Source organism: Lepisosteus oculatus, chromosome 25 (genome assembly GCF_040954835.1).
Source record: "Lepisosteus oculatus isolate fLepOcu1 chromosome 25, fLepOcu1.hap2, whole genome shotgun sequence".
Taxonomy (NCBI): domain Eukaryota; kingdom Metazoa; phylum Chordata; class Actinopteri; order Semionotiformes; family Lepisosteidae; genus Lepisosteus; species Lepisosteus oculatus.
In genome coordinates, this window is record NC_090720.1 from 9,747,404 (window position 1) to 9,762,771 (window position 15,368).

Below are 15,368 nucleotides of genomic sequence, written 5' to 3' on the forward strand. Positions count from 1 at the left end.
GAGGCCTCACCTGGTAGGGGCTCCTTGCTGCCTTTCCTGCGGTTGGCCAGGATGCAGATGGTGACCATGATGAAGGCGCCCAGGCCCAGACACATGGCTGCTATCAGGGCTGCGAGTCTCTCTGTTCCATCTGCAATAAAACACACAGACACTTAGCATGACACCGCTGCCACAGCGTACACACATGACACAGATATCACACACACACACACTGCTGCCACAGCGTACACACATGACACAGATATCACACACACACACTGCTGCCACAGCGTACACACATGACACAGATATCACACACACACACACTGCTGCCACAGCGTACACAATCATACACACAATCGGGGACACACTGCACACATACCACAGACAGAATTCAGTCCTGCATGCCCAGACTGCTTAGGACAGAGCACAAGAATTGGCAGAGTTTTTGAGGTTTTCCAAACAGACTAATAATAGCCTCATGCGACTGACCAAGTTAATCAAGAGGATGTTTTCTAGATGAAAAATGACACAAGGACCAAGGACACAGGAGGGGGCATGATGACCAGGAGCTTTCAGGACAGAGACACTTCCTTACACGGGCCACAGCAGTCTAGAACAAACTGCCTGGACACCCAAAAAAGCAGAACCTCTGAAAGGTTCCTGCTAGGGTTGCTAAACAAGACAAAAACACAAGTTGTGCCTCCTCTCATTTCTACTTTCTTAAGTTCTTATGTCCGTAAGAACCTGCAGCACAGCAAATCTGACATGGACCCAAGAGCTTCTCCATCTCTGTACAAAGGGCTCTGACTAGGATCACGGCCCAGGGCAGAGGTTTCCTGGCGAGAAAGCAGGTTCCTGGGGTATAAGTGGGGCAAACCAGACAGCAACAACCCCCGTCATTGAGGGCACATAAGGGCACGCACATTGACTTAGCTCAAATGTCTTTCAACACCACTCTGTTGTGCAATGCAAGAGTGCACACAGTTGGGAGTTAGTTTCTGGAATCCGTCTGGTATCAGGCTAGTCTTGTAAGATAAAGCCTTATACCAGGCATTTCAAAACCCAGAAAACTAATTTAAATTGTAAGCTGAGTCATGACGGTGATAAAAATAGACTTTCTGCATCAGCAGTTGCACAATGTAAAAGCATCCAACTGTAAAATCTGCAATCTTGTAAAAATGCTAGCTTGTGTAATGCACTGCGTGGGATATGGTTGTAAATGAACTGAACTCCCATTCTATATCCCGTTCTGTTTGTTCTGCTGCCAGATAGTGAGAGAGGAGTATACGTCGCCACCACAAAAATTCACCCCTCTGCACTCTCAATGTTTGTGCATTATTCTTCCTGGACTTTTATGCTGAGTATAGTGAGTATATTACTTAATTTGTCTCGTTAAAAGAATGAAAAATGATGACTTGGGCTGTCCTAGTTTCAGTAGCCTGACTCATTCTAGGAAAGAGAATGCTTGCAAGTTGTGAGGAAGCTGTCTGCACAGGAACGAGCTCCACCTGCAAACCCAACAAGTTTCTAAACAACTAGGACAGAGGGAGGCTGATCTTACGCAAGTGTGTGCATCTGATCCTGCAAATCGGAGGTTGTGAGGTTATTCTGCTGTACGAAACCGCACTGGCGAACATAAAAGAGCAGAGAAAGCGTCATTCATCAAGTCATGAAAATGACACAGAGGAATGAGGAGAAATTGTACTCCAGCCCATGAGTCAGCAAGGACTGAAGATCAAAGGCGGTCCTTCAGCCCCACATCCAATTCTGCTTCTGGCCTGTTTACACCCGCCCAGTTCACCGAAGTTGTGAGTGCAGCTACACTGCTGACCTCCTGGCAATGAATTTCGAACAGCTTTGGCATCAGCTGTCATGGCTGGCCACTTGGTCCAATGGCACAACACCAAAGTGGACCAGCCTTGAATTTTGAATCGGTAACCTCCGGACAGCAGTCATCACCCACCACTCTGAACTGCTTTGGCCACAACACCTTATTTTTGTGTAGAAAGCAGGTGGGACACATTATAAGTCAGGCAAGTGAAACAAACCCCCTACTGCTTAACATTCTGATCTGTTTCATTTTCTCTACACTGCAGACTCTTGTACAAACAGTGCAGGACTATACGAATCATGCTGTAAAAAAAAAATCAATTATATTATTTTAACTGCAACTAAGTTCAAAATAGTCAGACATGCAATAAGTATCTGGGAATGTGTGTTGTCTTATATAAAGTAACTTGCAGCTTGCTACACCTGAAATTATTGGGAAGAGTGTCTTGCAACAACTGGGGTTTTGCCCTGAATTCTGTTCATGTCTGAGCAAACGGAGCCTTCTTTGTGTCTGTGGAACTCGGCGCAGCCTGAGCCCATTCACACTTGGCCTGATGCCCTCTCTTCCCCTTTCCCAACCGGCGCTGCAGAATTCTTGAAAGCATCACCGTTCAAGCTCATCCTTCCGGGGTTCATTAAAGAGCAAGAGACTTCCAGTTTCCACAACCCCACAAGAAAAACCAGAGAAACCACAATCAGATTAACCTTTTGACTTCCAGCAAGAGTGAAACTGCTCAGTAAGTGCAACATCCTAACGGCTGCGCAATCAGCTCTAGTGAAAGTCACCGAACGAATGAAAAGACCGAGCGACTCCTTGTGTGTTCCTAGATATCTGCGTTTACATAACACCACATGGGAATGCTATATCAGTCAGGCAACGCTCACGTTTTCGGTTCTGTTTGATCTCCCTACGCTCCTTGTAGCTGCGGTTACTCTTGGTTTAGAGTCTGCCTCAGCGGTCTGTGAACAGGACAAGTATTTTTCTCCATGCAAGGGACAGGAACTGGGAATTAGGACCTGCAATTTCCTTCATGCCTGGTGAGTAGGGCAAACCATTAAAAGATTTCTTTTCCAATTTGCAACGGCCAATTTTTTTTTTTTTAATCCTATTTAGCCTTCTCACTTTGAAATGGACGATCCTTAATCAGCTCGGTTTGTTTCCACACCTGTACTGCAGCAGGAGAATGTGAACACGATGCTCAGAGGTGGTCACCTGTCGGAGCCCTTTGTCATTGGACAAGCTACAGTGCCCTTGGGAGGGCTGTCAGGCCCGACCTGAACTCCAAGGAAACAGACCGGCAATTCGCGAAATCAGAACAGGAACGAAAGAGTATAAATGCCATTGGCGAATCAGTAACATCCCGGTATTGCATCTACAAAATATACACAGAACTATAAAAAAGCTAAATTTGAACAGACAGAATAGCTCATAAACACTGCATAGATCGTAGGGCTAGGAGGCAGGGAGCAGTTTATACAAGCATGCAAGCCTGAGTTCATTTTTAACATTGACTGAAGCGGGCAGGTTAGAAGCACCGATGGTGTCCTACACACGGATATTTCCTGCAGGCGTTTGGAAGCCAGTTTAAAAGCTCGGACACTGGCGCAATCTAAGAGCCTCACCTGGTCTTGGGATTGAAGGCAGGGTGATGATGCTGGGACTGGCCGTCGACATCACTGTGACTGGAGGGGGTCCGCACACAATGTCAGTCTTGTCCGTGCCTTCTTGAACAATCACCTGGCTATTATTGCAGCTGGAAGAGCCAGAGATCAGGGAGGAATCGGTCACGCCAATAAGGACAGCACTTACTGCCGAGATGAGCACTGCTCTCATCTCAGTCTCTGAACTTCACAGGACAGCGGCACGTGCAGCAGTCCTCCCACAGCAAACATTCCCAGCCTCCTCGTGATCCTTTACCCTTTAACGGATATTCCGATTGCTACTATACGTTTTGGAGGGGAAAAAAAAGAGAATTTCGTATAGGTTTTTAATCGGGAATTGCCAAACACCGCCCTGTCCAGAATTGCCGAACTCGGCACCACGACCCCTGCGCCAGTAGGGAGGAGGGGCGCCTCTCCCGGGCAGTCCTGGATATCGGGGTTCAGCCTGCCCTGTGAGGTGTGTCTTTCTGCCCCAGCCCCTGGCAGCTCCAGTAAACTCTTTTCTAACTGTGCTTTTGCCTCCGTTTGGTGTCTTCATGGACAACACAGCACATTCAACCGACCAAAGCTTCATTTTCTTTCTTTATTTCTACACAAGAATGTAAGAAAGGTTCCAAACGAAAAGAAGCCATTTGGCCCATCTAGACCGCAGTTTGGTCGTTAGCAGTTAATTGATCTTATGGATCTTAAAGGATCTCATCCAGCCATTTCTTGAAAAAAAAAAAGAAACAGGGTATCAGCTTTAACAACAAGGCCAAGTAACTTGCTCCACCTGTTCTCACCATTAAATGCACTGAATCACCAGGTGCCTGCATTCCCAGATAGGCACTTTACTACGGATAAAGGCGTCTACATTACCACGTACATTACTACATCTACAGTAAATTACTAGGCAGGCAAATTGAGAACAAGTAATGGTTTCCAGTGATGACCTGAGGAACATTGATACAGCAGGGCTTTTACAAGAGCAATCTAAGCCCAGTATCCTCAAGGGTACAGCAGCAGTGTCATCTGGTCTCTGATGGAGCTCAGCTCAGGTGATTCGGTCTTTAAAGGTGGGCGGGTATATTCTTTTGCCTAGATGGCACTACATGCTGGTAGGAAACAAGTCTCGTCCAGTTAGTATCTGAGTGCCCTTGTCTGAACTGGGGGCTTGACTGCATTTCTCTGGGACTTACCTCTGGGACCATTTCCTGCACTCCCTATGCATCTGGTCATTGAAGGTTCCGTGGGGACAAGGCTGGCAGGTCCCTGCGCACAAAGACACAGAGAGTAAGTGCTCACCCGGGCCCGGCCCCCACAGAGCCAGCGGCCCTCATCCCGCGTCTGGAGCAGCTTGGCAGCGCATTTCTGCCACCGCAAAGTAACCGTGAAGCATCAAGGAATTTTTCTCATTTTCGGTTCCCTGCCTTCCCGACCACGTGATTTCCCTGCGCCCTCGTGTGATGTGACGCGTGCAAGAGTGATAAGGGTAGAGGACGCTTTTCTCCCCCCCCTTTTGCTGTGCAAACTTTCCTCAGCGTCGACCCCCCCCTTAACCAGTGGGAGCGCAGAGCCTGTGTAACAAGCGCTGTGAAGGAGACCCGCGGGCTCTGTGCCTCGCGCTAGATTACTACTGCCCTTCTGTTTCCTGCTCTGGTCAACTCGAGAAGGGCCCGAGGCCCGTCTCCAGCTGCCCTCTCGGAGAGTGGACACGAGGGCCGACAGGCACTGCGTCATCACGTCACCTAGCATGACCACATGAGGGTCCGGAGAGCTTCTGCAAGGCTAGTCTCTCAGCTATCGCAATCCTGCTGGATTCCAAGAGTCCTGTAGCTATTTCATCCACTTTCTCCTGACTACATTTACAAAGCTTTTGGCCCAAGTTCAGGACCTCCAGGACACTACATTAAGAGCCCTCTGGGCAAATGAAATGCTTTTTATTTTGTAATGACAGTTTGTTTTCCCTTTGTTACCAAGTGCAATAAATGCAGTGTTTTCAGAACACAACTTTTTAAGCATTCTTGTTGGTCTGTTTATAACTGAATAATATCTGAGGGTAAGGTACAATTTTGTTATTATGACCAATAATAATAGTTTTGTGGGATACATTGACAGGGATGGTGGGTCCTTACTTTTAACTGGCTCCTCGCCCTTCCCACACTCCTTGACGCAGTATGAGCAATGCTCATCTCCACAGCGGTACCCCTCCACACACGTGCACACGGTGTTCTTGTCTGCTGTGCAGTTTTCTTTCACTTGCTGTTTACCTGGAAGCAGGACAGAGAAGCAGATGTAACGCAGAAGTTCTGATGCGATACAAGCTGATAAAAAATGTGACGCACAACACCAAGCACCAAAGGCAGCATACACAAACACATCACTGCTACAATGGGTGCATCATGTATGGTCCAAGGAAGATGTTTGTGCAGATAGCTGATAGTTATAACATAGGTGTGGAGGTTTTTTGGGGGAAACCTGGGCAATTCCACTATTATTAAGGTACTGCAATAATATAATAAGAGGGAGTTAGGAGTTTTGAACTTCAGTTTCTTTGTCAATGTCAGGGGTGGCCACCCCTCGTCCTGTAGAGCCACATTCCAGCAGGTGCTTTAAGTTACAACTAGGTCATCCATTAGGAATACATGAGTTTTGATTTAATCAGTTTCTTATTGGTTCATTTAGGACAGGAATGGCCCAGCTGTGTTTAAAGGAGTTGTAGCACATTAGTATTTTCACTTCAAATGATCTCCAGGCAGCTTAATGGAACATTTCACCAGTACAGGTGAAAACAAAGTGGTTCCGAGTGTTTGAAAATGACGGATTTAGAGTTTACAAATAAAGCTCACCGGACTGTAGCTCCCCATGGACCAGGACTGACCAATCCTGGACTTTGCCATGCAAGACCTTTGACCTCAGTCATTTGCCTATATATTCAGGGTTTCTCCTGATATTCTTATTTTGTGGTTTGTAGTGTTGGGATACATAAAACAGAAAGCAGGTAACCTTGCAAACATGTGATAAACTGAGCTATTGTTATAGTACGTTTTTTTTGTCAACAGAATTCCCAGATTCTGATTCTGATTCTGGCTGGGCCATCTCCCCAACATCTGAAACAAGGAGAGGCAGGGTTTTCTATCAGACTAGCTGGAGGATGTCAGCCAGTGAGCTGGCAGGGACTGCTCTGTGCCTGGCCCTACCTGTGCAGGTGGAACACTTCAGCCAGTGAGCTGGCAGGGACTGCTCTGTGTCTGGCCCTACCTGTGCAGGTGGAACACTTCAGCCAGTGAGCTGGCAGGGACTGCTCTGTGCCTGGCCCTACCTGTGCAGGTGGAACACTTCAGCCAGTGAGCTGGCAGGGACTGCTCTGTGCCTGGCCCTACCTGTGCAGGTGGAACACTTCAGCCAGTGAGCTGGCAGGGACTGCTCTGTGCCTGGCCCTACCTGTGCAGGTGGAACACTTCAGACAGTGAACTGGCAGGGACTGCTCTGTGCCTGGCCCTACCTGTGCAGGTGGAACACTTCAGCCAGTGAGCTGGCAGGGACTGTTCTGTGCCTGGCCCTACCTGTGCAGGTGGAACACTTCAGCCAGTGAGCTGGCAGGGACTGCTCTGTGCCTGGCCCTACCTGTGCAGGTGGAACACTTCAGCCAGTGAGCTGGCAGGGACTGCTCTGTGCCTGGCCCTACCTGTGCAGGTGGAACACTTCAGACAGAAGTTGCAGGAGCTGGAGGGCGCGTAGGTGTTCTTCTCACACGGGAGGCACAGGTTCTTGGGTTCGCGCCCACATTTGAGGTAGGACAGATGGTGCCCTGAAAGCAGACACACAGATGCAGCAAGGTGAACCTCGTTTTTCCCCTGGGTATGATCAGCCAAGAGCACTTCAAACAGAACTGGAGACTTTCCCACGTTTTGTAGAACACAGACCAGGACAGCAATTGAACATTTTCTTACCCTTGACATAGAACATCCATTATTTAAGAAGAATTAAAATTCAGAAATCTGAAATTGAATGACTCAGTGTTGTATAAAGAGATTTACTGTGAAGTACCCGTTGACAGGGGCACTCAGTGGCAACTCTTCTGGTCCACCTAGCTATTGTCATTGTGGCCAGTCTCTTTGTTATGTAGAAACCAGGATTAACTCTGTCATATAAAAACCACAAATTGCAGGCTCACGTTTTTAAATGACTCATTAAAACTAATAGTATCATAGTTATATTGTTGCAGTCAATGTCATTACTGAAGAAAGAGCCCTGAATTTCAGAAGTGAAAGACTAAACACCTGTTGGAAGTTTCTATTCGAGTCTTACTCATGGATTTCCTGCTTCTAAAAACCAACCTCAAACAGAAACATGACAAATATCCATCTGATTTATTTTCTAACCACTTCATTAGTTTCCCATGCAACGGGTGCAAGGTAGGGTTCACCCTGGATGGGACGTTAGCCCACCATAGGGCACATAGACATGAACACTCTCACACCAGGGCCAATTTTCCCAGAAGCGAAGTCATCTACCAGCACGTCTTTGGATTATGGGAAGAAACCAGAGCACGAACACAGTGAGAACATACAAACTCCACACAGACAGCACCACAGGAACTGAACACAGGCCCCCAGCGCTGCCAGGTATCAATGCTAACCACTGCAACACCAGGTCACCTTGATAAATACAAAGGCTTACTGTACAACTACTTTTTTCAGCCTCCAATATACACTTTAGGAAGTTGAAAGACTATAAAGAGTACCCAAGCAAAGGGAATTTCACAAAGGCATTTGCGGGAAATGCAGCATTTCTCTAAATAGTAATTTAAATCTCAGCTGTAAATCCATATCTGTATACTGCACCCCTCTTTAATTACTTACAGAAGTCTTGCTGATGTCGGCGTTTATTTTAGCCATCGGCCACAAAGCACACCTCCCTGAATACTCCAAACTGTTCAACATTAGTCTCCTGCCTGAGCTGCAGGCTAGTGATGACAAGCACAGACACTGCTCTGAGAGAGTCCAGCACTCTGAAGCTTGTCTTTTTGAAGGCAGACAGATATATGTGCTACATGGCTGCTCTTATGTTTTTTTCCCCACTTATCACAACCCCAAGTTCAAAGCACTACATAAGGTTATTTGTCCCATTTCACTACAGTAATCCTGCAAAGCTGGATGTGCGTTTTGAAAGGGTATTCTTTTTCTAGAAAGAGACTGAGTGAAGCAGCAGCTTGAAATATCTAGTGTACGCAGACTGGATAAAGCCACGGGTTCATTTTTTTTTGCTACAACTGTCCGTTCCTTGTCTCACTTCCTCCACTGGTATCCCACATTCAAACGTTTAACCCACTCAGCCCTGCAAACTGCCCCAAGAGATGGCTGACATCTCTCCGCTTGCTAAAAAACCACAGGGCGTCTGCCCCCAAACACAATATGGGGTCTGAACGGGTTAAGATGAAGTGAGCATGGCTTGTTAACATTACAAGAAATAGCCCAAGCCCCGATCTGGGTGACTGCTGATGATGCATGCTCCGGCGCCACTGACATGGGGAGACAGGGTGTCCACTTCATGAATGATCGGTACAAGAAGGGCCCGGCAGGAATGCTCTGCGGCAGTTCTGTGATTTCAGGTTGTGCTAACTGAGCAGCACAAGTCAAAGTGATAAAGAGCGACTGCAACGATAGAGGACAAATGCACAAGACACAGGTACCAATTCAATAATAATCATTTTGGTAATCACTCAAAGGCCTTCTACATTTAATGTTAAGATAACAAAGGTTTTGAAGGTCTTCCTTTTGACTGTTCTCACATTAACCATTTAATTGCCATTATGGACGTGCGTTATTGAAGCACTTCTAAACGCTCATCAGTTTCAATGGCCGGAAACACAGAGAGAACATACGAACTCCACGCAGATAGCACACCTGAACCCAGGGCCCCAGGTACACTGTGCCACGGTACTGCTCACTTATTCCTAATTTGTTTTAAATCATTTGTTTAACCAGATAAGTCAATTGAAAACAGATTTTCAGACACTGTGATGAGCATATGACCTGTTTATACAGCAGAGCATTTACTGGTGCAATCGAGACTGGTACAAAAGGACCAGGGATTTGAACCCACAACCTTCTGGGGGCTGGAGCCCTAACCCATCACACTGCATTGCTGCCGCATTGAAATCATCTCAAACCTGGATTCCTGGGACTGGCTGGACTGGTTTTCTGGACAGATCTAAAAATACCTGAAAAATGGTATCCCACGCTTATGAAAACCTAAAAGTGAAATGATCCTGTTACACTAACTTGCTTGTCAGTGGAATGCTCCTGGAACTCAGAGAACATCATCAAAATTAATGTATAACCAAGGGACACAGAGTATTTAAAAAAATGCAGCATCATATTTACTCAAGTGTAGTAAAAGACACATTTTGAAACAAGACACATGGGGAGTCACAAGGCTTATCCCATGCAAAAACGTTACTATGGTGCTTTTCTTTTTCAGCTGACTCATTACTGGCTGCTACTACCAAGGGATTTCTGAAAAAATACCACTGTACATTCCTTTATTGGTTTGATGCACTCTGGTGTTCATCTGATGGGTTTGGTATTAGTAGGTTTTGCCAGCTGCCAAAATCAAACATTCGCAGAATTTCAGTTCCTCTCCATTTGCCTAAAGCTACCTCAATGCCTGCCTTATCTCCTGTCACACTGGCTTTCAAAACGACTTTCACATCTGAGGTGCCCAATGTTAGTATGTACTTCTCTTTAAATGGCAATCCCCTGGCTGACGAAACTTTCGGAGAGCAAAACCACCAAAAAGAATGCACAAAAAATATACTCCATTGAATCAGAGCACTATCTGAAGTAAGCAAGCCAACTTCTTCTTAAATACGATCATCAGTGCATTAACAAGGCAGGACCACAGAAGTACTTTTTAAAACTGGCTGGAAGTTATTACCCAGTCTCCCGTTTTTTTTTGGGGGGGGGGGCGTTGTTTGAAACATGTAAAATAGGGCAAATCGTCCAATCTGATCACAGAGCAGAGGCTTCCTGACTGACACAAAGTGCACTGCAGTTCGAGAACGACAAACCCCTGCCTGAACTCGGAGCTCAGTGAGGCAGTGACGCAGGCTTGGGTCGGACGGCGAAGGTGAAAATCCCTCCCCTCGCGCGTTCGCGTTCGGCGAGGCAGATCTTTAAAATCAGGTAATTCGGAGTGGGAGGCGCTGTGTCACCATGAGCAGTCTGCGGCCCGGGGGATGACAAGGCCAGGAAAATCTGAGGTTGCAAAGCGGCGGGCGAGAGTCACGGTCACCAGCTGCTGAATGTATGACGCATGTTGCCCTCTGTGGCAGCACAGCTACTGTCTGCCCTGGGGTTTCACCTCAGAGCCTGAGTAATACTTTGCGATGCACTCTGTGGAATCAAGTGAAAATAACTGAAGTACATACTCTAACCCAGGATCTGCTAGAAAAACAAAAAACTGGCCTGAGGACGTCTTTAGATTTTCGCTGCTAACTTATCCCATCACATGAATCCATTTCATGAATTTAATGTATGTGTGGTATACAGTACATATATACAGAATGCCAAAAAGTATGGAAGTTCAATGTGGGCTTATTGATGAGCAGATAAGCAGGACGAGATTAAGAAACAAATGCTTTCTTTTGGTGAAAATGTAAGGAGCTGCCTTTCGGGGATACTTCATTAGAGACTGCACAACTGCAATCACCAGTTCTTCACATCCTTCATCACCAGAAAGGAGCTGCTGCACAATTAGTATTGTACTTTTTTAGGTCCGGTTCTATTGCAGAAGTGCTGGGCGCTCACCCAGCACAGCTAACAAGAGCGTAGCTCAGGGAATAGACTCCCGGTGCGCACAGTACTGCATTCCTCCAGCCTCTGTCATGTTTTGTAACAACTGGTACTCATCGCTGAAACTCGTCAGCAGGAATCTCATCGTGAAACCAAGCCAAGCCTCTTACAGCAGCGGCTCTCGGGGCTGTGAAGCAAGTTTCCTTCCTGCGGGGCTCGGAGAGCCATGAGGTCTACCGGCTGGCTAAGAAGCCCAAGAGTGGAGGCACGGCACAGGCGGGGGAGAAGGCAGAAGCAGGGCAGAGCGCCCCCTGCCTGACACGGCAGTCTTACCTCTGTGGCACTCTTCACAGCACACCTGGCCTTGGTCTTTCTCACTGGGTGTCCACTTCTTACAGCCCACGTCCTCCGCGCGGCCGCGCGCGAGCAGGACCACCGCCGCCAGCAGGTGCAGCAGGAGCCCCCAGGTCACCCCCATGTCGCTGCTCCGCATTCCGTACCCCTCCCGCGCTCCAAGAATCCCGACTGCGCACGTGCGGGCTTGCTTGCCACTTCCCGAGATAAAGAGGCAGGTCCTGGCAGGTGGGGTGACTGTCTGGTGCGGGGTGGGGGGGTCGCTCTCCTCACAAAGCTGATTTCAAAGGGAGAGAAGCGTCAGGCCCTGTATTTTCCCTTCCCAGCAAACCTGGCTTCCCTCCACTGGCCCTCGGCCTGCGATCATCCGTCAGCTTCACTCACAGCCGGCTGTCCCGTCGTTCCCAGCCGGCATGCCACAGAATCCCTCTCTGTGCTCCTCAGTGAGCTGAGTGGGCAGGGACGTTCCCACCGACAGCCAATGACTGTCATTCCAGAGAGGAGCAGCAGAGGATCTGCGGAATGACTGTTCAGGGAAGCTGGATTGGAATTAAGTTTCTTTCCTGTAAATGCTTGACCGGTCCCGATGTGTATACAACTTTGAACATCCCCCCCCCCACCCATCCTTTACACATCCATTCTGGCTCTGCAGGGCCAGCTATTTTGCGTATTGAATTTCCAGGTGTGAGAAAACAATGTTCAACAAGTCAATACTTGAGCCAGCTGTTCTGGGTTCTCTTTTGGACAATTATAAAACCAACTCTGTGGACTCTCACTCTGACAACCACTCTACTCTTTTTTTTTATTTTGAATTAAACTGTAATTAAAAAATATTTTAAGTCTATGAAAAATATTTTAAGTATGAATAAATGAACTGCTGACATACTTCCATCAATAACTAAACAGACTTGGCACAGCCTGCAAATCCACATGGTTTGTTTTTTTTTGCCACTAGTGGTTTACAACAGGACTGGCGAGCTGTGTGTGATTATATAGCTTCCCCCTTTTTAACAGCAGATGTTCCACTTAAATTTGGAGAAACCACTGTGGCACAAACCACCTACTTTCCAAAAAAGAATGAAGAATAAAACTAGAATAAAGCAAACCCTGGAACAGCAAGCTGAACACTGATCAAACACAGAAAAAATAAACTATAGTTATCAAAGTCATTGCAGGTTTTGAATCTCAGAGGAAACTCTGCATCCTGCTAAACACTGTTTACAGGAAAACTCCCATCACCTGAGAGGAAACCCTCACTCCAACAACTCCTCTAACCTACAGCTGCTGTGTACAGTCGGTACAACTTCATAGAAGAAGCAGGACTCATTCGTTTTGTTCAATATCGCCCTCGTTACTGAGATCAACATGACAGCTGCACTGACAAACTACCTGTAACGTCAAAATGAGATTCATTACGCCAAATGAAATGCATTTTTAATATCTACCCTTACACACTTGTTACATTGAATTTCGAAAACACACCCATACTTACATCGTGGACAGATGTTTAAAAAAATAAATAAAAACGAAAGGTGCACTCAGCAGGGAAGAAGCAGCTCCAGAGTAATGACCGCTAGCAAAGCTGTTCACTCTTGGTATGACGGCATGACCTCGTGGCGTCATTGGTTTAATACGAAGGGGCGGGGCTATGCAAATTAGGCCGTGCTTCTTCGGGAAAGCCCAGTTTTCAGGACACGCTGCCATTAAATGACAACAGAAGCACGCTTTAATCTTCAACTACAACCTGTACAATCTTTTTAAATTCCCCCGCTTTTTGGTAGATGATTTGCTTTACCTTGATGCGTTTTCTTTACTGGAAATGCTGCTACCCCTCCCCCTCAATAATATTATTGAGTTACTCCTGACCGTGGGAAGTATTGCTCTCTCGGGACTTTTTATTTTTTAGGTACATTATCGTAGCTGGCGGTATACTTCATTCCCTTAAAGCCAATACCACTTCAAGGGGCGCTTTCCATTTGTAAGCCCGGTTTTGTACATACATTTCAAAATAACCATTTGCATGCTGTTTTACAGTTCACTTTCCCTATTTAAATGCGCAGCAGGGCGGTGGTATAAATAAATGCTTTTGTGTTGCTGACACACATTGAATTTCGTATTATAAACTAGCAAGAACGCGTTCCGAAGTCTGGTTTTAGCATGTGTAACGCAACCTCATCAATGGAAATTTCTGGCATATTAAAACCCACACAGTATGTGTTGTACGTTTGACGAAACAAGAAACGCCTGCAAACTCCGGGTCTTGTCAGAAAAGCAAGCTTGCTCGTCGCAGTTTTTGCCCTGCAGTCAGAAACAGTCCGCGTTCTTGACAGGTACCATCGGAGAGTCTAAAAATAAGGAGAAATAACTGTTGCAAATGACCTGCAGCTCATCACCACTAACGAAAGTGAAACTGCGGAGTGTCTCTACCGTATAGTGTAAATGGAAGTTCCCTACCTTTTACAGCTTTTATTTATATCTCATTATCTGACGCTGTGTGACGGTTTTAAAGGCTACTTTTTGAGTTTTTGTCTCTTTATTCCTGTTTGCTCTGCGGCCGGAGCGTCTCTCATAATAAACTCGCTCCGGGAGCCGGGACGCCCCGATGTCTCCGTGCAATACAGTGTCCATTAACTTCCCCCTTCTAAAAAATAATTTGAATTATATAATTAAAAAAACCTTGATAAGGATACAGCAGCTTTCGTTTTTTTTCCACACTGTTTACAATTTCGCAACGTTGTTTTGCAAACTTATTACGAAATCGATGCATATTGGGAGGGAAAAGTACCGTATGTCAAACTGGGCAGCAGTTGTACTTTTTATTGAATGGGTGTTAAAATAAACCCACGTCGCGGGGTATTTTTTCGATGATTCAAAAAGATTCGACGTGACATCATTGCGTAGTACATACAGTACCAGACTCTTCTCGCCAAGGAGATTTCAGTGTAAAAGGCAGTTTAAGTTAATGGGCGTTGGAGTCTGGAGTTATTTGGAAAGAATAACCGCTGTCTATTCTGCAGTGCTGAACCCCTGGGCAAATATTAGAGGGGGGTTAGTACGTTTTGGTACGGATTTTAAAATAAAGTGGGTCGAGTCGGGTCGGGTCGAGGAGAGTCGAAGATGTCCCCACCTCCTGCATCTGATCGGTAGGACTGGGGGTCCAGCACACGCCGGACACGCGTGACCCGGGGCTCGTGTGCAGTGGGTTGGAGAGCCAGGCTCTGGCAGAGCGCCCCAATATCTTGTATCCTTTTGGGAAGCGAGCAGGCGCAGTCTCTCGGTAGCAGCGGCCCCATGAGGCGAGAGAACAGGGACAGAACATTTCACCTGTGACCAGACCGGCACTGGGACACTGGTAAAGCCACTCTCGTCCTCAGGCAGGTGACTCTGGAGATCCCCCTACTGTTAGGCATGGGGCAGGCTCCTTAAAATGCCCTTTCCTCCTTGTCATAAAGCACGAGTGACACTGCCTGGACTCCAGTCCTCTGGGAAAAAACACAAGAGACCTGGAGTTGTATATCCCCCTCCCGATGTGAGCGGTTAATAGGAAATCACATGTCCTGCAGGCCTGCGGTGAATGCTTAGCTTTTACCTAAGGAAGAGAACTGGGAAAGCCTTCCTGTGTCAACTTCTGAATATCCAATTCTCTGAGGCATCCAGACAGGATGGGAGCCTGCAGTTCTATCTGTATCCTCAGTCAGGAACGACTCCTTCCAATTTAAACTCACATGAATGTAAAACGGAAACACTACTGCTTCTAGTGCT

General features: G+C 46.8%; 1 protein-coding gene across 5 annotated transcripts in view; it reads right to left on the bottom strand.

Annotated features, from left to right (window-relative positions):
- The window catches only part of tnfrsf9b (tumor necrosis factor receptor superfamily, member 9b), a 45,592-nt gene that overhangs the window by 4,205 nt on the left and 26,019 nt on the right, over window positions 1-15,368 (bottom strand). For 4 of the 5 annotated variants that reach the window (XM_015337107.2, XM_069183963.1, XM_015337110.2 and 1 more), the window contains 6 exons: window positions 11,586-11,883; window positions 7,142-7,264; window positions 5,589-5,723; window positions 4,653-4,725; window positions 3,436-3,566; window positions 11-130 (listed from right to left, as the gene is read on the bottom strand). In XM_015337107.2, the coding sequence (XP_015192593.2) occupies window positions 11-130; window positions 3,436-3,566; window positions 4,653-4,725; window positions 5,589-5,723; window positions 7,142-7,264; window positions 11,586-11,745 (742 nt within the window). In that variant the 5' untranslated portion in view covers window positions 11,746-11,883. Of the gene's footprint in view, window positions 1-10; window positions 131-3,435; window positions 3,567-4,652; window positions 4,726-5,588; window positions 5,724-7,141; window positions 7,265-11,585; window positions 11,884-13,098; window positions 14,253-15,368 lie in introns of those variants that run through there. The other variant, XM_015337111.2, reaches the window with a different exon arrangement.